The sequence below is a fragment of the Zea mays genome, chromosome 9, assembly GCF_902167145.1.
Source record: "Zea mays cultivar B73 chromosome 9, Zm-B73-REFERENCE-NAM-5.0, whole genome shotgun sequence".
In the NCBI taxonomy this organism is placed as follows: Eukaryota; Viridiplantae; Streptophyta; class Magnoliopsida; order Poales; family Poaceae; genus Zea; species Zea mays.
In genome coordinates this window covers 118,663,680-118,685,809 of record NC_050104.1, presented here as the reverse complement: position 1 = coordinate 118,685,809, position 22,130 = coordinate 118,663,680, and the positions used below count along the sequence as shown (strand labels likewise).

Sequence of the window (22,130 nt, the reverse complement as noted above, 5' to 3'; positions counted from 1 at the left end):
AATATGCTTAGTTCTTGAGTGTTGGACCGGATTGGTAGCCAATTTTACCGCACTCTCATTATCACACATGAGAGGCACATTCTTGAAGATAATTCCATAATCCAATAAAGTTTGTTTCATCCATAATAGTTGAGCACAACAATTTCCGGCCGATATATATTCTGCTTCGGCGGTAGAGAGAGCAACCGAATTTTGTTTTTTAGAAGACCATGAAACAAGAGATCTACCAAGAAATTGACAACAATCGGAGGTGCTTTTTCTATCAACTTTGCACCCCGCATAGTCCGAATCCAAATATCCAATTAATTCAAATTGAGCACCTTTGGGATACCATAGACCAATATTGGGAGTATACTTCAAATATCTTAGAATTCTTTTAGCGGCCTTCAAGTGAATCTCTCTAGGTGAAGCTTGAAATCGAGCACACATGCATACACTAAACATAACATCGGGCCTAGATGCGGTAATATAAAGCAAACTACCAATTATTGAACGATAAAGTTTTTATCAACCATAGTACCTCCTTCATCTAAGTCTAGATGACCATTTGTTGCCATTGGAGTCTTGATAGGTTTTGCATTTTCTAAACCAAACTTCTTGAGCATGTCCTTCAAATATTTTGATTGACTTATAAAAATTCCATCTTTCAATTGTTTGATTTGAAGGCCAAGAAAGAAGCTCAATTCTCCTATCATAGACATTTCAAATTCTTTTGACATCATTTTTCTGAATTCCTCACAAAATAATTCATTAGTAGATCCAAAAATAATATCATCAACATAGATTTGACAAACAAATAAGTCTTTACCAATTCTTTTAGTGAATAGAGTAGTGTCAACCTTCCCAATTTTGAAGTCTTTGGAAAGCAAGAAATCTCTAAGCCTTTCATACCAAGCGCGTGGAGCTTGCTTAAGCCCATAGAGAGCTTTAGAAAGCTTGAACACATGGTTAGGTCTTTTGGGGTCCTCAAAACCGGGAGGTTGTTCAACATACACTAGTTCACTAATCTTACCATTTAGAAAAGCACTCTTTACATCCATTTGGTAGAGCTTGATATTATGTGCACAAGCATAAGCAAGAAGAATTCGGATTGCTTCTAATCTTGCCACGGGAGCAAATATCTCCCCAAAATCCAATCCCTCAATTTGAGTATATCCTTGTGCAACTAATCTTGCCTTGTTTCTTACTACCACACCATCTTCATTGTGCTTGTTGCGAAACACCCATTTTGTACCAATAACATTGTGGTTCTTTAGTCTCTCAACAAGCTCCCAAACTTCATTTCGAGCGAAGTTATTTAATTCTTCATGCATTGCATTCACCCAATCAACATCAAGTAGAGCTTCATCTACACGGTTAGGTTCCATACAAGATACGAAAGAGAAATGTTCACAAAACGAAGCTATGCGAGAGCGAGTTTGAACACCTTTACTAATATCACCCACAATTTGATCAACCGGGTGATCCTTCACAATGGAATGATGAATTCTTGATACCGTTTGATAATTGCTAGTTGAAGCATTAGGAGGAACCGAATGTCTTGAAGTACCTTGATCATGAGTATCCATAGTTTCATCATGTTGTTGGCTTTGGTGATCTTCCTCATTTAGAGTTGAGGATGAAGGAATGACAACCACACTGTTTTCATCATCATCTTCCTTTGGTTTTATTTCACCAATGGCCATTGTTTTCATTGCATTTATCAATTGAGTTCCCCCAACATCATCGAGATTATCACTCTCATCTTGAGACCCATTTGTTTCATCGAATTCAACATCATATGCTTCTTCAATAATACCATGAGTTTTATTGAAGACTCTATAAGCTTTACTATTTGATGAATATCCAAGAAGAAAACGCTCATCACATTTCTTCTCAAATTTAGAAAGCCGGCTTCCCTTTCTTAAAATATAACATTTGCAACCGAATACCCTAAAATATGAGATATTTGGCTTTCTACCAATGAGCAATTCATATGGAGTTTTCTTCAAAAGCTTGTGACAATATAGTCTATTTGATGAATGACAAGCGGTATTTATTGCCTCGGCCCAATAAGAATCCGATATATTATATTCCGCTAACATAGACCTAGCCATATCAATGAGAGTTCTATTCTTTCTTTCAACAATACCGTTTTGTTTCGGGGTATATTTGGAAGAGAATTCATGTTTAATACCCTTGTCATCACAATATTCATCAATTCTCGCATTTTTGAATTCCGACCCATTATCACTTCTAACCTTTTTTATGTCGAAATCATATTGATTTTGAGCCAATATAGCAAATGACTTGAATGTTTCAAACACATTAGATTTGTCTCGAAGAAAATAAACCCAAGTAAATCTTGAATAATCATCCACAATCACAAGACAATAAGAATTACCACCAATACTTACAAAAGATGTGGGCCCAAATAAATCCATGTGAAGTAATTCCAAAGGTCGATGAGTGGACATTTGACTTTTATTTGGATGAGTGTTTGCCACTTGCTTACCGGCTTGACAAGAGCTACACAATTTGTTCTTCTCAAACTTCACATCTTTTAAGCCACGAACTGAGTCATGCTTGGTTAATCGATTGAGTTGCTTCATTCCAACATGACCAAGTCTTCTATGCCATAACCAACCTAGTGAAGCTTTTGAGAATAGGCAAGTTGTGAGCTTTGCCTCATTAGATGAGAAATCAACAAGATAAAGATTTTCATGTCTAAAACCTTTAAACTTAAGATTGCTACCATCAACACTAGAGATAATAACATCTTCAACCGTGAAATTGCAATAAAATCCTAAATCACATAATTGAGCTACGGAGAGTAAATTAAAATTCAAAGACTCAACCAAGAGCACATTTGATATAGAATGATCATTTGAAATAGCAATTTTACCCAAACCTTTAACCTTTCCTTTGCGATTATCTCCAAATGTGATACTATCATAATTTGAGCAATCTTCCTCACTCATTTGGGTAAACATTTTCATATCTTCGGTCATGTGTTGAGTGCATCCACTATCTAACACCCAATGATTCCTCCCGCCTTGTAGTTTACCTACAAAAGGAAATCAATCTCTTTTAGGTACCCAAACTTGCTTGGGTCCTTGGATGTTAGTGACCAAGGTCTTTGGCACCCAAATAGCTTTCTTTTTGTTTCCAACAATTGAAGTACCAACAAATTTAGCATGAACACCTTTTGCATTATGAGAAAGAACATAACAATGCTCAAAACAAGTGGAGGATACATTTTTGAACTTGGGACAATTTTTCTTAACATGTCCCTTTTTGTGACACTTGTGACACACTGTGTCACATTCTTTCACAAACAATGTCTTTTGCTTTACAAAAGCATTCTTTCCTTTCTTGGGAACATATCCAAGACCTTCACGGTTAAGAGAGCACCGTTGACTTCCCAATATGAAATCCAATTTAGCCTTACCACCATATGCCTTTTCTAGGTCATGAGTTAGAGTGTTTACTCTATCTACTAACACTTCATTCTCAACAATAGTTTTTGATTCATCAAGAGCAATGTTATCATTGAGAGAAATTTTGTATTTATCACAAATAGAGTTAGTAGGTAGTGGTTCACTTGTAAGACTATCAAGTAAGTCACAAGTGACTCCAACATCCTTAGTGACCACCTCAACTTCATGCACAATAGATGATTTTTGAGCATCCACAAGCTTCTCACAATTTTCTTTTAGGTCATTGTGAGAGGTCTTGAGCTCCTCAAAAGACACTTGGAGGTTTTTATACAATTCCTTCAAGGTCTTAAATTTTTCTTTTTCTTTGTGCATGTAGTCATCGACCTCACCTAACATTCTAACAAGATCATCATATGAATAGCCATCATCATCAACATCATCGATATCATCATCATCTTTTATATCATTTAAATCGGTGATGATTTTTACCTTAGCATCTCCCTTTGCCATGAGACAATGGGGGGATGAGAAGAGTGAGGGAGCTTCCTTGATGGCAATTCCGGCATTAAGCTTGGATGAGGTATCATCATCATCATCATCCGAGCTATCATCCGAGTCCCATTCAACTAAGTAGGCTTTGCCATCTTTCTTCTTGTTATAGTATTTCTTTTTCTTCTTGTCACTTTCATCTTTGCCCTTCTTCTTCTTGCTTGGGCAATTCATGGCAATGTGACCGGGTTCCCCACACTCAAAACACTTTCTATCATTGAAAGCATTTCTTCTAGATGTTTGACCTCTTCTAGGTTGACCTCTCTTCATCTTCATGAATTTATTGAATTTCCTTACAAATAGAGCCATGTCACCATCACTCTCACTTTCATTTTCTTCATCATTACTATCTTCCTTTTCAATTGCCTTTGAGGCCTTAGCTTTGAGAGCAATTGATTCATTTTCACCTTCTTTGCCAAACTTAAAGCATCGGCTTGTGACTTCTTAAATATATCTTGAGTGAGAATTTCTCCCAATACTTCGGTTGGAGAAGTTGTAGATAGATCACTCCTTACTAACATTGTCACAATGGTCTCATATTTCTCCGGAAGTGATCTAAGGAACTTGTGAGTGAAATCCACATCCGGTACATTAAAACCAAGTCCCTTGAGTTCATTTACTTTCTCATTTAACTGATTGAACATATCAGATACACTCTCATCTTCTTTCATAATAAATTGCTCAAACTTCCCTTTGCACACATATAGTTTGGCACTCTTCACAATTGTAGTTCCTTCATGAATTTCCATTAGCTTAATCCAAATCTCATGAGCGGTTGTGAGATTCTTGATACGATTGAATTCATTTATATCAAGAGCATCATAAAAGACATTCATGGCTTGATCATTTGTGAGGATATTCTCATTATCACTAACGGATGGTTCATCTTCTTTCAACACAACAAATCCATCCCTGACAATTGGCCAAATTTTTCCACCCATTGCTCTAAGATGCATTGACATTCTTATTTTCCAATAGTCATAATTATTTCCATCAAAATGCGGTGGCTTCCCAATGTGCACATTGTTGTTACTAGCCATTTTGTCCCACTCCGGGATGATTAGATCCACAAACAATGGAGTCCTCAGCTCTGATACCACTTGTAGGATCTAGGACACCGGCTAGAGGGGGGGTGAATAGGCGGTTTTGACTAAAATCAAAAACACTAGGTAAATTTAATCAATATAACAAGAGGAATAAATTCTCTAGTGACAATAAGTAAACAATGTATGAGAAACAACTACGGTGATTGAATACTTGAGGAACAATATGCAAAACACTAATCACTTGCAAGGCAATAAGTAATGCAAGAAGGTAGAGACACCGAAATTTATCCCGTGGTATCGGTGATTTGCCGATCACCCCTAATCCACGTTGAGGTGGACTTCAAGCTCTCACTTGCTCCTCTATCAAGACACGACTTGATCTTTGAGCCAAGTGGACAAGAAATCACTCAATACCTCGATTTCACTAATGTCACCTTTGCCGCTCCGGCGAGGTAGGCGCGAACCCCTCACAATCAACACCGCGGCTTCTCCACAATCTTCTTGGAGAGCTCGACGGAGACAATCACCCGAGCCGTCTAGGAGGCGGCAACCTCCAAGAGTAACAAGCCAATGACGCTTGCTTGGTGTACCACCTAGTGCCTCAAGAATCACCAAATGATGCAAATGCACTAGAAACCCTCAATCTCTCACTAGAATGCAATCTCAAGCAAAGAGTGTGAGAGAGTGAGTTGGAGGATCACAAATGAGCTCAATGTGTGCAAGGAATGGCCAAGAGAGCTCTCTCACACGAGCTACCCTTCTATTTATAGTCCCCATCAAAATCCAACCGTTATGTGCAAAAAGCAGCAGTTCTGCGCACACGCGGACGGTCCGCGCCCTAGGGCCGGACGGTCCGCCGTACATATAACGGCTATAATTCCCGTTTGAAAACTGTCAGAGCTGTCAGAAAAGGTGGATCCGGACAGTCCACCCTCCAAGGTCGGACCGTCCGCGACCTGGCAGCTTGAGACACCCGAGCCTCGGACCAAGAAAGGTTAACACGCGCGGACCGTCCGCCTATAAAGCCGGACGGTCCGAGACCTGAGACAGTACTGTCCGGACTAGTCCCCCGGACAGTCCGTAGTACAAATCTACAAAATCACACAATCCCTGTTCAAAACATGTTTGACACTTGCGGACTGTCCGCCCATCACAGCCGGGCGGTCCGCGCTATAATTCAGGGACTGGCCCGAAACCAGCCTTCTCTGGTCATGACTGCGGACGGTCCGGCCCTAAGGCCCAGACGGTCCGCAGTGCAAAGGAACAAAGTGGCTTCCAAATTGGTCAGACTTCGGACCCCTCTGGTGGATCGTGGACGGTCCGCCCTCAAGGCCCGGACGGTCCGCACATCCAAGACTTTGCAATTTTTCAAACTTGCTTTTGAAAGAACTTTTAACTCAATAAATTTGAAGCGCTGTTAGTCCTCATGCAAATGCAACTACTTGATGCTCTATGAGGCACTAAGTTTTACACAGATCAAAGTGATTGACCCCTCTTAATAGTACGGCTATCTAGCCTACTAATCCGGTCAGGTATCTTCTTTAAACTCCTCAAGACCGGCAAAAACGAAACCTATATTATACCTTTGCCTTCATCTGATCCACAACCAATGCTTATGATTCTCCAATATTTCCTGTTCTATGTGGTCCAACCCTGCATTCTTATTTCTCCAAGAATCGTTAGTCCACAGGCAGTTGTCATTAATTACCAAAACATCACCAAAGGGGCCTAGATGATTCACAGCGATCGTAGTCAAGAGATGAGAAGAAGGGCATGCACTGCTCGTCCAGAGGCCGATCCACTTCCTCAGCGAAGTGCTATCCGAGACCAAGATCCGCTACCCACAAGTCTAGAAGCTACTGTACGCAGTAGTTCTGACGCGACGAAAATTGCGACACTACTTCGAGTCTCATCCGGTGACTATGGTGTCATCCTTCCCCTAGGGGAGATCATCTAGTGCCGAGAGGCCTCGGGTAGGATAGCAAAGTGGGCAGTGGAACTCATGGGCGAGACAATTTCATTCGCTCCTCGGAAGGCCATAAAATCTCAAGCCTTGGCGGACTTCCTGGCTGAATGGGTCGACACCCAATTGCCAACAGCTCCGATCCAGGCCGAACTTTGGACCATGTACTTCGACGGGTCGCTTATGAAAACCGGAGCAGGCGCTGGCCTGCTCTTCGTTTCACCCCTCGGAAAACATCTTTGCTACGTGATTTGCCTCCATTTCCCGGTGTCAAACAACGTGGCCGAGTACGAGGCTTTGGTTAACGGGTTGCGCATCGCCGTCGAGCTAGGGGTTCGACGCCTCGACGCTCGTGGCGACTCGCAGCTTGTCATTGACCAAGTCATGAAGAACTCCCACTGCCGCGGTCGGAAGATGGAGGCCTACTGCGACGAAGTTCGGCGCCTGGAAGACAAGTTCTACGGGCTGGAGCTCAACCATATCGCTCGACGGTACAACGAGACTGCGGATGAGCTGGCGAAAATAGCCCCGGGGCAGACGACGGTTCCCCCGAACGTCTTCTCCAGGGACATACATCAACCCTCCGTCAAGATCGACGACACGCCCGAGCCCGAGGAGGCCTCGGCCGCCGAGGGTGAGGCCCTGCGCGTCGAGGGAGAGCGGAATGGGGTCACGCCAAACCTGAACTTGCAGGCCATGTACTTGGAATATCTCCTCCATGGAGAGCTGCCCCTCGACAAGGCCGAAGCTCGGCGACTGGCGCGACGCGCCAAGTCGTTCGTCTTACTGGGTGATTAAAAGAGCTCTACCACCACAGCCCCTCGGGCATTCTCCAACGATGCATATCCATCGCCCAAGAACAGGAGCTGTTGCAAGAAATACACTCGGGGGCTTGCGGTCACCATGCAGCACCTCGGGCCCTCGTCGGGAACACCTTCCGACAAGGTTTCTACTGGCCGACCGCGGTGGCCGACGCCACTAGGATTGTACGCTCCTGCCAAGGGTGTCAATTCTACGCAAGATAGACGCACCTGCCCGCTCAGGCCCTGCAGACAATACCCATCACCTGGCCATTTGCCGTGTGGGGTCTGGACCTCGTCAGTCCCTTGCAGAAGGCACCCGGGGGCTTCTCGCACCTGCTGGTCGCCATCGACAAATTCTCCAAGTGGATCGAGGTCCGACTCCTAACCAACATCAGGTCCGAGCAGGCGGTGGCATTCTTCACAAACATCATCCATCGCTTTGGGGTCCCGAACTCCATCATCACCGACAATGGCACACAGTTCACTGGGAAGAAGTTCCTAGACTTCTGCGAGGACCACCACATCCGTGTGGACTGGGCCGCCGTAGCTCACCCCATGATGAATGGGCAGGTGGAGCGTGCCAACGGTATGATTTTGCAGGGACTTAAACCGAGGATCTACAACGACCTCAACAAGTTTGGCAAGCAGTGGATGAAAGAGCTACCCTCGGTGGTCTGGAGTCTGAGGACGACGCCAAGCCGAGCCACGGGTTTCTCGCCGTTCTTTCTAGTCTATGGGGCCGAGGTCGTCCTACCCACAGACTTAGAATACGATTCCCCGAGGACAAAGGCGTACGACGACCGAAGCAACCAGACCAGCCGAGAAGACTCACTGGACCAGCTCGAAGAAGCTCGGGACGTGGCCTTACTACACTCGGCACGGTATCAGCAGTCTCTGTGACGCTACAACGCCCGAAGGGTTCGGCCCCGAGGCTTCCAGGTGGGAGACTTGGTACTTCGGCTGCGACAAGACGCCCGAGGGCGCCACAAGCTTACTCCTCCCGGGGAAGGGTCGTTCATCATCGCCAAGATTTTGAAGCCCGGAACATACAAGCTGGCCAACGATCAAGGCGAGGTCTACAACAACGCTTGGAACATCCAACAGCTACGTCGCTTCTACCCTTAAGATGTTTCAAATCATTCATATACCTCGTTTTCTTTACATACGTAAATAAAGTCTAACCGTCAAGTAAGGATCAGCCTTGCCTCGGCAAAGCCCGACCCTCCCTCGGGAGCTAGAAGGGGGGAACCCCCTCTGCGTTAAAATTTTCCTCGGAAAAGTTTTCTACCAAAATGACTTTCGACTATATCAATAACGGAACCCTGAAAACGACGAGAGGGACCTTGAGCGGCAAGGCCGACCGAGCCGAGGGACTCCTACGCCTCCGGGATACGGATACCTCACTCATCACCTTCCGCGAAAAGTAACTCACGCTCGGATAAGCGGTTCTGCTACCGAACAAGTCCTAAACGCTCGGGTAGAAAACGACTTTCGTGCTTTCGACTATATCGATAGTAGGGTCCTAAAAACGACGAGACTACACGTAAGCGGCAAGGCCGACCGAGCCGAGGGACTCCTACGCCTCCGGGATACGGATACCTCACTCATCACCTTCCGTGAAAAGTAACTCACGCTCGGATAAGCAATCCTGCTACCGAACAAGTCCTAACGCTCGGGTAGAAAACGACTTTCGTGCCTTCTCGACTATATCGATAACAGAATCCTGCAAACGAGTGAGAGTGCACGTAAGCGGCAAGGACGACCGAGCCGAGGGACTCCTACGCCTCCGGGATACGAATACCTCACTCATCACCTTCCGCGAAAAGTAACTCTCGCTTGGATAAGTGATTCTGCTACCGACGAACAAGTCCTGATACTCAAAATGAGAGGAAAGGAAACACAACTTTATAACACGACAATAAGATGTTTAGGCCTCAGCGGCCGCAAAAAACATACTCATACTACAAACAAATTGTTCCTGCCGGTTCAGACATAGGCAGGGGGAGCAGCAGCACCTTCGGCGACGTTTCCACCCTCGGCAGAACCTGGCCCAGCCTCAGACGGCGACACGGGCAGAAGGATCTCCACCTCGAAGGAGGACGCCAGCACCGCGCTCGGGCCCTCACGGCCAGGCTCTCCACAAGGGCCCCGGCCTGAGCGGACGCCTCGGCTGGCCGCTCCGTCGCCTCAGCCAGCTGTCCCCTGAGGACCTCAGCCCGGCTCATGGCCTCGGCAACGTGACTCCGGGGTTGGTCCCACTCGCGGATGACCTGGCCGAGCTCCAGTCGCCGCTGCTGCACCTCCTCGGCCTGGGAAGCCACATGCTCCCGGGCCGACGAAGCCTCTTTTCGAGCCAACTCCGCCTCTGTCCACGCCGACACTGCTGCCTCCGGCTTCAGCTCATCGCAGAGCGGCCGAAGGTCCTAAAACTGAGCGAGAGAAGCCTTAAGCGGCAAGGCCGACCGAGCCGAGGGACTCCTACTAGGGGTGTAAACGGATACTTATTCGGATATCAATTTTTTGGTCTTTTTTCTTTGATTGTGAATTAACAGAATATAGAATATGATATGCAAATTTATATTCTTGTTTTTAGTATTGAGCTTGTACAGATTCATGAAAGGTAAACCTCAAATCTATCATATATCTTCTCAAATAATAAATATAAATTTCGGATACAAATCAAATACGGATACAGATATTTTTTTCACCTTTTTGTTGTATGGAGCAAATAATGTATGAAATAATTTATACAAAATTTTATTCTTATTTATAATAATGTGCTACATAACATAAGAAGAGATTTGCATCAAATTTTATACATATCTATTTTAAAATATTAAATTTGTCATAGCAGTTTGGATATCCGTTTACACCCCTAACTCCTACGCCTCCGGGATACGGATACCTCACTCGTCACCTTCCGCGCAAGGCAACTCACGCTCGGTTAAGTGGTTCCGCTAGTCGACAGGCAAGTCCTAGTGCTCGAAATGAGGAAGAAACACAGCTTCACGCTCAAATACCCAAATGTTCAGGCCTCAGCAGCCGCAAAGAACAAACACCCATACTCAGGGTACCATTACAAACGGGACTCCGGTTCCACTCCCGTGGGTATGAACAACCTCCACACTAGAGGGTCTGCGGGACAACAAACTCCAGGTGGCTCGCCGGTGACCACTGCACCGGCAGCGACAACGACCTCCGCCTCGGGCGGCTAAACAGCAACAACGATGACCTCAGGGCAGACATTGCTGTGAAAAGGCCCTCGCCCACGTCCCCACACGAGGGGAGAGGACAAGCCATCAAAGCCAAAGAGCCGGAGGTCCGACCACAGGTGGCGCCGACGGTCTCGTCGGCGAAGACAACCTCCTCTGGTTGCCACTACCTCAGCACTGACGACAGCGGCCACCTGCGCGCTAGCGCCACGGCGACAAATGGCGGCCGCCCCAGCCTGCACCGGCAGATCCCCACTCACGTCCTCCCAGACGGGCCGGCGCCGACCTCCGCGCGGAGGCGTCGTGCCGGAGTGAGGACAAGACAATCCAAGAACACGAACGTCGCCCATGCGGCGTACGACGTCTTGTACGGTCCCCCGGTGCGCACGGCGCGACAGCTGCCCGTGCGGTGGACGGACAGCAACGTCCGGACCAAGCGGCGGGAGGCAACGTCGGAGGCCGCGCCGGAGCCAGCTGAGCCAGCAAGCCAGGCACGCTGCAGCTGACGACGCTTGCGGCCGACCGGTCCAGCGTTGTCGAAGTTCGCCCCCTCCGCAAGGCCAGTGAGCGCCCTCTCCCCTGAATGCTGAAGGAAGAAGCGGCTTGCCGGCCCATGCGGGAGGTAGAACCCCGGCTCAGCTCGCCCTCCGCCACAGCAAGGATGATGAACATCCTTGAAGCTGAGGGCGGGGCAGAGGTCGTAGCCCGGCTTGCTTCTCCCCACCACGAGGCCTACGGTCATCATCCTGGGTGACCGCCGGCGGGGGACTACAGCCGGGCTGCCTGATGAAAATCCTTGAAGCCAAGCGATGTCTGAAGATCACCAACCCCCACGAGGTCGCGCTCCTCCAACAACAGCAAGAAGAAGGCAACACGGGTGCACCCCATCCGGGGGCTCGGAAGGTGGAAGGGGCAATGCAAGAGGGGAGTGCGGAGGCATGTCTACTACCCGAGGGATCGATCCCTTTTTAAAGGCGGCTCTCCCCACTCGCATTCCAAGCGTCACGGGCAAAGTCTCCACCGACGAGCTCCAGGGTTCCCACCCTCCGACGCGGGGGCTGGGTCCCACATGTCATGCGAGCGAACCGGAAACAGAAGAAGCCAAACCGTTGCACGCGAAGCAGGTAACCGCCCCGCGGTTATAAGCGTTCCCCCATCCTCGCCAAAACCAGCGGGCTTAAGGGCGGGCCGCTATGCAAGAGGCATGCAACTGCACCACGGTTGTGCACCCTTTCGGTTTCATCGCATCCGGTGGGCCAGCGTGAAGGCCTGGGCCAGCAGGTCATGCAACCGGCGCGACGGTTACTGCGTGCAAAAAATCGCACCGCCACTTGCGCCAATACCGCGTCTTCTCGACTGCGGGACCAGTGACGCGACTCGAGGCAGCCCTGCGCATGACCCAACAGTGCCAATTGAGTGCAACGATCATGGGTCAGTCAGCCGCGGGAAAAGGCGCGGCGGTTGATATGGCCAAAAGTGGGCCGGCAGTAATTGCAGCAGCAGACGGGCGGAAGCAGCGGTCAAATCGCCTGCAGGCTCGCGTCCCCTCCTGAAACGGCAGGAGAGCCCTCTCCCACGGCATGAAGACGACGCGTCCATGTTCCGTTCCTCGAACGACTCGCGCACGCGCAATGACTGCCCCGCGAATCACCCGTCCCGTCGCATTAACTCCTCAGCAGGGCAAGCGACACCCTTGGCAGGCAAAGCGGGCGTCGTTTCACCTCCGCCATGATGACCACGTCAAAAAAGGTGCGCCACACTATTTAAATTCATGTCCTTTTCCTTTTCCTCTTTCTCTCTCTTGCTACAGGGACCGGGAAAGGAGACATTTCGAAAAGGATCCTTCTCAGCGAAGGAAACGGGCCCCGAGCCCTCCTACTGATCAGGGGTTCGAAGGTTGGCCCCTCGGAAGGGTTCGACAGTCGCCCCAGAGCACTCGGGCTCTGAGCCCATTACTGATCAGGGGTTCGAAGGCTGGCCCCTCGGAAGGGTTCGACAGCCGCCCCAGAGCACCCGGGCTCTGCGCCCATTACTGATCAGGGGTTCGAAGGTTGGCCCCTCGGAAGGGTTCGACAGCCGCCCCAGAGCACGCAGAGTGAGGGATGACTCTGGGTACGTCCGTTACATGGCCGAGGTTCGGGCTACGCTCCCAAGGTACCCTAGGACATTTCCGAGATCAGCAGGAGCGATTTTGTAACAGAATCCCACCGGAGGGAGGCATCGAGCCCTCGAACCCTATCGAATGGGTCCGGGTCCGGCAAATCACCTGCATGTACTTTTGGAGCGCGCCTCTGGGCCACTAGCCGACCCTTATCGAATGGGGCTCGGGCATCCACTCGGATCACCCATTAGCAACTCACCAGAAACACCATGTTCGGCGCCCTCCGAGGGCAACATGGCGCTTTCCCCCCCTTCCTCCTTGCGGAAAGGCGACGAAGGGGCGTATAACAAAAGTCGAGACAGTCCTTGATCGTCCTCTCGCTCCGTGCAGAGGCTCGGGGGCTGCTCTCGCACCAGGCTACGGCTAAACTGTTGACAGCGTCAACAAACCAGCCCAAAAACTCGGAACCTGGCCATGCACCAGGGCTGCGGCCATGCCGCATGAGGGAACAACCAGGCCAGCCAAGGCATCACGAAAAGCGTTAAGACCTCAGAGGAGTCAAACCACTCCTCCGAGGCCTCGGGGGCTACACCCGGCGGGTGCGCTCGCGCGCACCCACCGGAACAAAGTATAACCGAGAAAGGTCGGTCCCCTCACCAAAAAAATGCGGCAAAGCCTCCAAGCGAGTACCAACACTCCCTTCGAGGCTCGGGGGCTACTGTCGGGTACCATAATTAGGGGTACCCCCAACACTCCTAAACACGGCTGGTAACCACCCTCAGCACAAACCGCAAAGATTGATGGGCACGGTTCAGGTCAAGGCCTCGTCTACCAAGGGACGCAATCTCGCCTCGCCCGAGCCCTACCTCGGGTGGGAACAGTAGTCCCGGACGAACTCACGCCTCGCCCGAGGGCCTCCTCAGGCGGTGGGCGCACCCTCGACTCGCCCGAAGCCCAGCTCAGGCAGGCTTCGTTGTGAAGCAACCTTGGCCAAATCGCCTCACCAACCGACCGTATTGCATGCACATTTAATGCGGGGATCGCCTGACACCTTATCCTGACACGCGCGCCTCAGTCGGCAAGGTCGAAGTGACCGCAGTCACTTTGCCCTTTCACTGACCGATCTGATAGGAAAACAGCGCCGCTCGCCCCGCTCCGACTGCTGTGCCAACCACCCGGGTAAGGCTGAAAACAGCCAAGTTCAGCCTCGGGCGCAACAGGAAGCTCCGCCTCGCCCGACCTTAGGCCTCGGCCTCGGGAGGAGATCTCCGCCTCGCCCAACCCCAGGACTCGGCCTCAGCCTCGGCCTTGGGAGGAATCGCGTCCTCGCCCGACCCCGGCCTCGGCCTCAGGAGAAGTCTCCGCCTCGCCCGACCTTGGGCTCGGACCGACCGCGCCACAGGGGATACATCATTACCCTACCCTAGCTAGCTCAGGCTACGAGGGAACAAGACCGGCGTCCCATCTGGCTCGTCCCAGTAACAGGTAATTATGGTTCCCCTCGTGCGTCCATGACGTCGGTGGTTCTCAGCCCCCTACGGAAGCAAGGAGACGTCAGCAGGATCCCAGCCGCACCGCCAGCTGTGCTTCTACAGGGCTCAAGCACTTCTCCGACGGCCACGTTATCACGTACGCAGGGCTCAAGCACTTCTCCGACAGCCATGTTGGCATGTACACAGGGCTCAGGCACTTCTCTGCCAGACACGTTAGCGCATAGCTACACCCCCCATTGTACATCTGGACCCTTTCCTTGCATCTATAAAAGGGAGGTCCAGGGCCTTCCTGCAGGGGGGTCGCGTGGGGGGACGAGCTAACGAACAGTCTCTCTCTCTCTCTCGACGCTTGTAACCCCTACTACGAGCACCCCGATGTGATATAATACAAGCCGCATTCCCCCTTGTGTTCCATCTTGCACCAACCCATCTGGGCAGGGGCACGCAGCGATAAATTCACTGGTCGGCTCGGTTGAAGGTCCCTCGGGTACGAAACGCCGACACCTTCATATTTAGTATTGACTTAAGAACAATCTATCGAGGACTAAATAGTCTTTTCCTCCTTAAGTCGGTTCCTTTTTTTGCTATTGATTCAAAGCTTCCTTGCACACGGCTTCAACAATGGTTCAACCTTCGTTCTGACCTTGCTTTCCACATTGTATATAGCTTCATCCCATGTGCGAAGGTTCCTGCACATATATTATACTTTGGGAAACATTGTTAGTCATGTTTTTGAGGACCTTCGGAAGATGAAGGCCCCCAACAAACAGGTATTAATCAAATTATGTCTTGCATTGCTCTATGTATTATATAACCTACTAAAGAGGATCTGAAGAGTTACTAATATCGATTCTTGTTGTCGATCTCTGCAGGTTGACGCCAACGGCTCTGGCCCCTGCCACAAGCAGGGGGCGAATTAGGCGATGTTGGATCTGCTAAAGACAGAGGTGCATAGTTTGCAGTTGTAGCTAGCACAAGTGCCTTGTTGGTAAACCCACGCTCCACCTAAAGATAGCTCTCTGCATTAAGGAGCTTAGTTTTATATGCATTCGGTCTGCGGTTAGTTTTAGTTATCTGCATACAAATCATGAGCAAGGTACAAAATGTATATGTTGGTTTACAAAGCGCCCACCAGAGTCTAGCATTTTATTTTAATATTGTTTTGCAAAGAGAACATTCTATTTTTATCACTTTACTGCACCCTTGAGTAAGGAACGCCAAACTACTTTAATTCAATATCATAAGAATTTGCAAAAGAAAAAGGTTCTAGTTCTCTGACTTGTGCGCCTATCAAATGGCCGTCGGCCACCACACATTTTGTAGCAAATCATGCACTCCACCGTGACGCGAGCGAGCTTATCCTGCATCGTAGTGCTACGGCACCACCCCATCTCACTGAGTCGACGTCGCCGCAGGCGCGGGTGTGCGATCACGAAAAAATGGGCAGGCATTACGGGAGCCGGCCTCTCCGGCGGTGTGACCTCGTAACTACACATAAGATTGTTTTTCTAAGATTGTTTTTCATCAAGCATTCGATATGTACACCGCTAACCTGCCTTGGAAGTGGTATCAGTATATACAGCAGCACACAACATATATAAATACTTTACACACAATTTATATAAGAAAGCAAGAAGAGTGTGTGTGTAGCTCAGGTAAGTCAACACTTGTTGTTCCATGGCAATCTTAGCAACCTATCGCATCAAAATATGTTGGTGCACATTGTTTTAGTGCGCTTTACTTTGTTGGGCATCTTGCGAAACCTCTTAGTTACTAAAGTTTATAGAAAATTATGAAACTAAATTTATATTGCAATGTTTGATATTTGATATTGTTACACACTCTATTGTGTTGTTTCTTGAATTAGGATAATCATGAGAATTATGTAAGATGACTCGAGATGAAAAATTGAAAAGATACTTCAGTGTTCTTATAGAATCATAAAACATAAATATGTTCAACTGGTTTAGACGAAATCAGGTTTGTTTTTCTATTTCTCTTGAGTCAGTTTGTTGTTCTGTTTATCTTGAGTCAGTTTGTACATCTACTTAATATTCCATTTGATATTTTGTTCTCTTATGTCTTGTGCATCTGATTCTTCAGAGGAACTTTGTGATCAATCTATTAAGTCACGAGGATAATTCGTATCGATATACCATCTCTGTAAACATACAACAGACTTATCAATATCGTTAAAAAAAGATTAGATTAGTGTATGATTGTCGATATATTTGCCTATTTTTTTAAAATTGTATCTTGATTATTTAGAAATATTTTGTGTGATATTATAACGATTTTCGACACCAATTCGTTCTATTTGAGTCGGCGTATTTATAATAATATTACATATTTATATTGTCAATATAATATTAGTGTTACGGTAATATTGTTATACAGATTTTGCATTCATAGTGATATTTGTTGTTTTGTATCTATATTTTATACCGATTTTAACTATCGTGTCAACGCACGGGCACGTACCTAGTAAGAGCTAATTTGCATCCCTTATAGCAACTCCAAGAGATTAGCTAAAATATTAGCCAAATTATATTTTATAGGAAAAGTGTAGGCTAATCCAACATACTCAGTAAACCTACAGACTGAATAGAGAGTGAAGCAGACTATCCAAAAATAGGGAGCAAAAGTAGAGGGATAGAGAGCCACTAAATCTGAAGAGTCGTTTACAAAGTCTATTAAAGACATTTTTCTTCTAATATTAGCTAAATTTACCTTTGCAAAACCATATAGCTAATTTCTTGGAGTTGCTTAGAGCTGGCTACAATTAGATGATATATCTCGTTTGGATTCCGGCTACCAAGACAATCCAATTATCCAAAATATATTTGCTCTAGTAAAACAGCTAAGAGTTATACTAGCTAAGTAGTTATTAGAGATCCACAACATGACTTAAATAAATATGGAACTGAGATTAAATTGCACAGAAGAGCTCGAATACCACCGGAGCACTTTAAAAGACTCTCTATATTCTTTCTAATTGATAAGAATAGGTATTTTTATTAAAAAAATACTCTCCAACGGTTTATTTAAATGATTATCTAAATATAGACATATTTTTATTTCAGATTTCTCCCCAACTAAAGATAAAGATAAAAATGTAAATGTCTCTCTAGAGTGCAAACACGATATATAAAAATTGTTGGAGATCGGAAAGTTATAGGAAGTGGGTTTTATATAAACGACTCTATAAATGTTGATTTAGATAGTGAAATTTAGAAAGATTTTTGGAGATGTTTCAATCACAATAACATCTAAAAATTGTTTCCCGTTTTTTTAGTTTATCGTTAGATTGCTTTCTAATTCCACTCAATTTGCAGGAACCAAACAGAACCTGAGTTTTTTTAACAGACTGCGTAAAGCTAAACTAAATCAAGGCGTCCCTGGGTGGCCGTCAAACCAAGCTTTGGGAAAAACACTAATCACGCTGACAACAGCAACACATGCCAATGACTCGCGCAGGCGACTGACTGGTTCAACAGAACAAACCGCCGAGGTGGCAGCCAGATCAGACCTTTCCTGTCGCCCGACAGCCAGCGCATATCCTCTGCGGACTGCGGCCTGCGCACGGGGGCGATGGGCGATGGCGAGCAGCCGAGCACTACCCGCCAGCATCGCCGAAGCGATAAAAAAACTCCAACTCAAATTCCTAATGCAGCCAGCCCAATCGATCTGCTCCGTCCATCGCCTCAGGCGACGGCCCTCCTCACGCCACCTGGCGGGCTCCCCCGTCGACTCCACTCCACCTCCTCCTTTCCCCCAATCCACCCTAGTGATCTTATTTTATTCACGCGCAAAAACCTAAAAAAGATTTAGAAACGGAAGAACAAACAGCAAGCGAAGCATCGCCAGGTAATCAACTCGTCCTCCTGTCCTTCTTCCCCACACCCGCCGCGCGAAATTCGGCGCGATTCGGGCGGGATTCGTTGGAATTCCCCTGAGAATCGGAGCGTTCTTTTGGACTTGGTAGATTGGTATATCGATCGATTGATCGGTGGCGGAGGAAGGGGAGGACGGGGGGCAGATGGCGGCGTGCCGGGGCTTCTTCGAGTGCCTGCTCAGGCTGCTCAACTTCATCCTCACCGTCGCCGGCCTCGCTATGGTTGGTTACGGGATCTACCTGCTCGTCGAGTGGATGAAGATATCCGAGGACGGCATCGGCGGGGCTTCGACGGCGGAGGTGCTCGTCTCTGGCCGGCCGTTGTTGGGGGCTGTCATTCTCGGTGACAGCTTCCTCGACAATCTACCCAAAGCATGGTGAGATGGTTTCCTTGCCTGTGGACTTTTTTTTCTGATGTATCAATACTGGTTTCGTCCATGTGATGTCGCCATTGATTATGATTTTGGATTGAGAGGAACTGCAAGGTTTGCTTAGTAGGGGTGGCAATCACAACTGTGAATGTGTGAAATATGCAATTGATAGCCAAAACACGCAGTTCCAAATTGCAGTCTGACGAAGCATTTGTTACTCGCCTTTAGATTATTGGTGAGCATGTTGGGTAGGGGGTAAATTATGTGTGGATTTGAATGTTCCAAGTATCATTGACTCTTTAGTTTGGCAACTGTGGGTTTTCTCTGTTTGTTTTTACTGCCAAGGTGATTGTGTTTCATATTTAATAGCCTCTGTTCCCTGCAGGTTTATTTATTTGTTTATTTGTGTTGGCACCATCGTCATCTTGGTGTCTCTGTTTGGCTGCATTGGAGCAGGGACAAGAAACACCTGCTGTTTGTGTTTCGTATCCTGTTATGTGCCTCTTCGGCGTCATTATGTTGTCCTCTCTAAAGAAGATTCCATTTGTCATGCACAAGACACTAAAAAGTACTTGGAATTATGCTCAACATTAATTCCAGACGGGATATTATTAGTTGCTGAACATGTGAACCAACAAAATTTTGTTTCTGTGCTACTCTGAACGCTGATCTTAATTCTTATAGAACAGCAGTAGCAGAGGCAATAAGATTATCACTATTTCTGCAGCCCAAAAAACGTTTCGTCCAAGGCACTTGGCATTTTATAATGATAGGGTCACAGTATTACACGCTTGTTTCCTTTTACTTGTAAACAAGTATGCTTTCTTGGTCATATTGTTGATCCTTGCTGAAGCTGCAGCTGCTGCATTCATTTTCTTTGACCATGGCTGGAAAGATGTGAGTATTCTATTGGGTGCTTATCTCAGGAACTAAACTACTATAATGTACCTTGCCTTACCATTTCCTTGAGTAGCTGTAGTTATCAATAGACTTCTTTTGCAGGTAATTCCAGTGGACAAAACACATAACTTTGATGTTATGTATGACTTTCTGAAGGAAAACTGGGAGATTGCAAGATGGGTCGCTCTGGGCGTTGTTGTTTTTGAGGTAGGGGATGAGACTAGTCTTACATCCTTTGATCTTAGATAAATTCAAAGGATGCTCATGTAGTCATGTGCCCTTTATTTTTCCAATACCACTAGGTATTTGTTTCTTGAACTTCTATTCCATAAGCTGCAATAACATTCGTGTAAATGTTTTCCAACTCTAAATCACATCCTCCCTTTTTAATTTGTTATCATCCTGCACTATATGTTTCGTTTGACCTGTTAATAGAATATGGAGTGATTGGCTTTTTGTCTTGAGATTCATAGATGTTTGTCCAATGCAGATCTGTTCTGCTATTATGTTTGTTGTAATCAGCTGATTATGAACAAGTTATAGCTAATTTAAAACTTACACAATAATTAATGGGTTGGGCAAGAAACTATTAGCACCTTTTTCTGATGTTTGTCAAGTATAGGTTATATGTAGGTAGTCACACCAAACGAAAACTAAAACTATGCCAACTGATTTGCAACAGGCAGTGCTCTTGCTGTTAGCTCTGGCTGTCAGGGCAATGAACAAACCTGCTGAGTATGACAGTGATGACGAAATTATAGCAATTGGCCGAAGCCCTACCATCCGGCAGCCACTGATCCATACCCAAAATGTTCCTGCCACTGGTGTTCCTGTCCCAACACTTGATCAACGTGCAAGTAGAAATGATGCCTGGAGCCAAAGGATGCGAGAGAAGGTACATTACTTGATGGATTGTTTCTGTATTATGATTATGATGTACTTTGTCTCTTCTATTGATAACAGTTATATTTGCATGTAATGCAGTATGGTCTGGACACGAGCCAGTTCACATACAACCCTTCAGACCCAAGCAGGTACCAGCAAAATGGCACGCCACGGGCTGAAGAAAGGAGTCGATGCACTATAATGTGAAGAATTCTTCATGAGGTCCTACGAGATAATAGACTTTCTTGAAGGGGCTACTGTAGTTTGGTGTTACCAGTGTTGTTCAGACTTTACACAGCGGTGTGTGGAATAGAAGAATCCCGACCATATTTTTTGTCACGCTCGATATGACTTCTCAGCAAATGCTCTATGCACCTAATTTTACTGTGAATGAGGAACTGCTAGCCGTTGACATCATCTATTTTGAATTTTTTTGGGGTTTGTTTCTTGTTGGCAATCCGCCCCCCTTTCATCCTTCTACGTAAGTTCCAGATTGTCGCTCCGTTTAATTTAGATGCCAAATGTGTGTAAGATTTGGTTGTGCCGTGAAGTGAGATGGGAATGGGAGAATCTATTTTGCTTTCAATAAGAATCAAGATGTCCAAAAGAGTAAATTGAGCTTCTTGCACAAATTTCTTCTACAATGCAAGAGTTTCTCGTGTGCCACCTCTCGCTGCTTCCCTCCCTGTTTTCTATATGTCAGCTAGGGCTAGATATCGAACCAACTCGGTTCAACTCATTTACGAGCTTAAACTGACTCATTTAGCTTTAGTCACAAAAAATAATATACACATATATACAATAATATAATCAATTACTAATTAATTATAGACCAATTTAACACTAAAAAGAGTAGTAATATTTACAAATTCAAATACAACATCAATCCAACACCAAATTAACATAGTTCATCCAACATAATTGTAGTCTTTGTTTTTTGTCGGCGTTTCGACCCCGGGGGGTCCCTGGACCGACGAGTAAAATTGTCGCTGCGTGCCCCAGCCCAGATGGGTTGGCGCGAGATGGAACACAAAGGGGGGAAAACCGCGGCTGGTGTTATCCTGCGCCAGAGTGGGTGCGCTTGCAGTAGGGGTTACAAGCGTTCGCGAGGGAGAGATGAAGTCCCGCGCGACCACCCTCCGTATGAGGGCCCTGACCCTTCCTTTTATAGATGCAAGGAGAGGGTCCAGGTGTACAATGGGGGTGTAGCAATATGCTAACGTGTCCGGCAGAGAGGAGCCAGAGCCCTATGTACATGCCAACGTGGCTGTCGGAGAGGTGCTAGAGCCCTGTGTACGCGGCGTCGTGGCCGTCGGAGGAGCGTTTGAGCCATGTAGAAGCACAGCTGTCGGGACTGTTGGGACCTTGCTGACGTCTCCTTGCTTCCGTAAGGGGCTGAGAGCCACCGTCGTCATGGACGCACGCGGGGATCCATCATTACTTGTTACCGGGGCGAGCCTGGATGGGACGCCGGTCTTGTTCCCCCGTAGCCT

The 22,130-nt window shown here is 47.0% G+C and overlaps 1 protein-coding gene across 1 annotated transcript; it reads left to right on the top strand.

The window, feature by feature from the left end:
- The first annotated feature begins 18,396 nt into the window (after window positions 1–18,396).
- LOC100280216 (Tobamovirus multiplication protein 2A) lies at window positions 18,397–20,982 on the top strand. The gene is made up of 7 exons (NM_001153147.1): window positions 18,397–18,453; window positions 18,572–18,858; window positions 19,238–19,337; window positions 19,669–19,749; window positions 19,855–19,959; window positions 20,435–20,647; window positions 20,737–20,982. Exons 2-7 carry the CDS (start codon window positions 18,626–18,628, stop codon window positions 20,842–20,844), a joined length of 840 nt encoding a protein of 279 aa, NP_001146619.1. The 5' UTR covers window positions 18,397–18,453; window positions 18,572–18,625; the 3' UTR covers window positions 20,845–20,982.
- The last annotated feature ends 1,148 nt before the right edge of the window (window positions 20,983–22,130 follow it).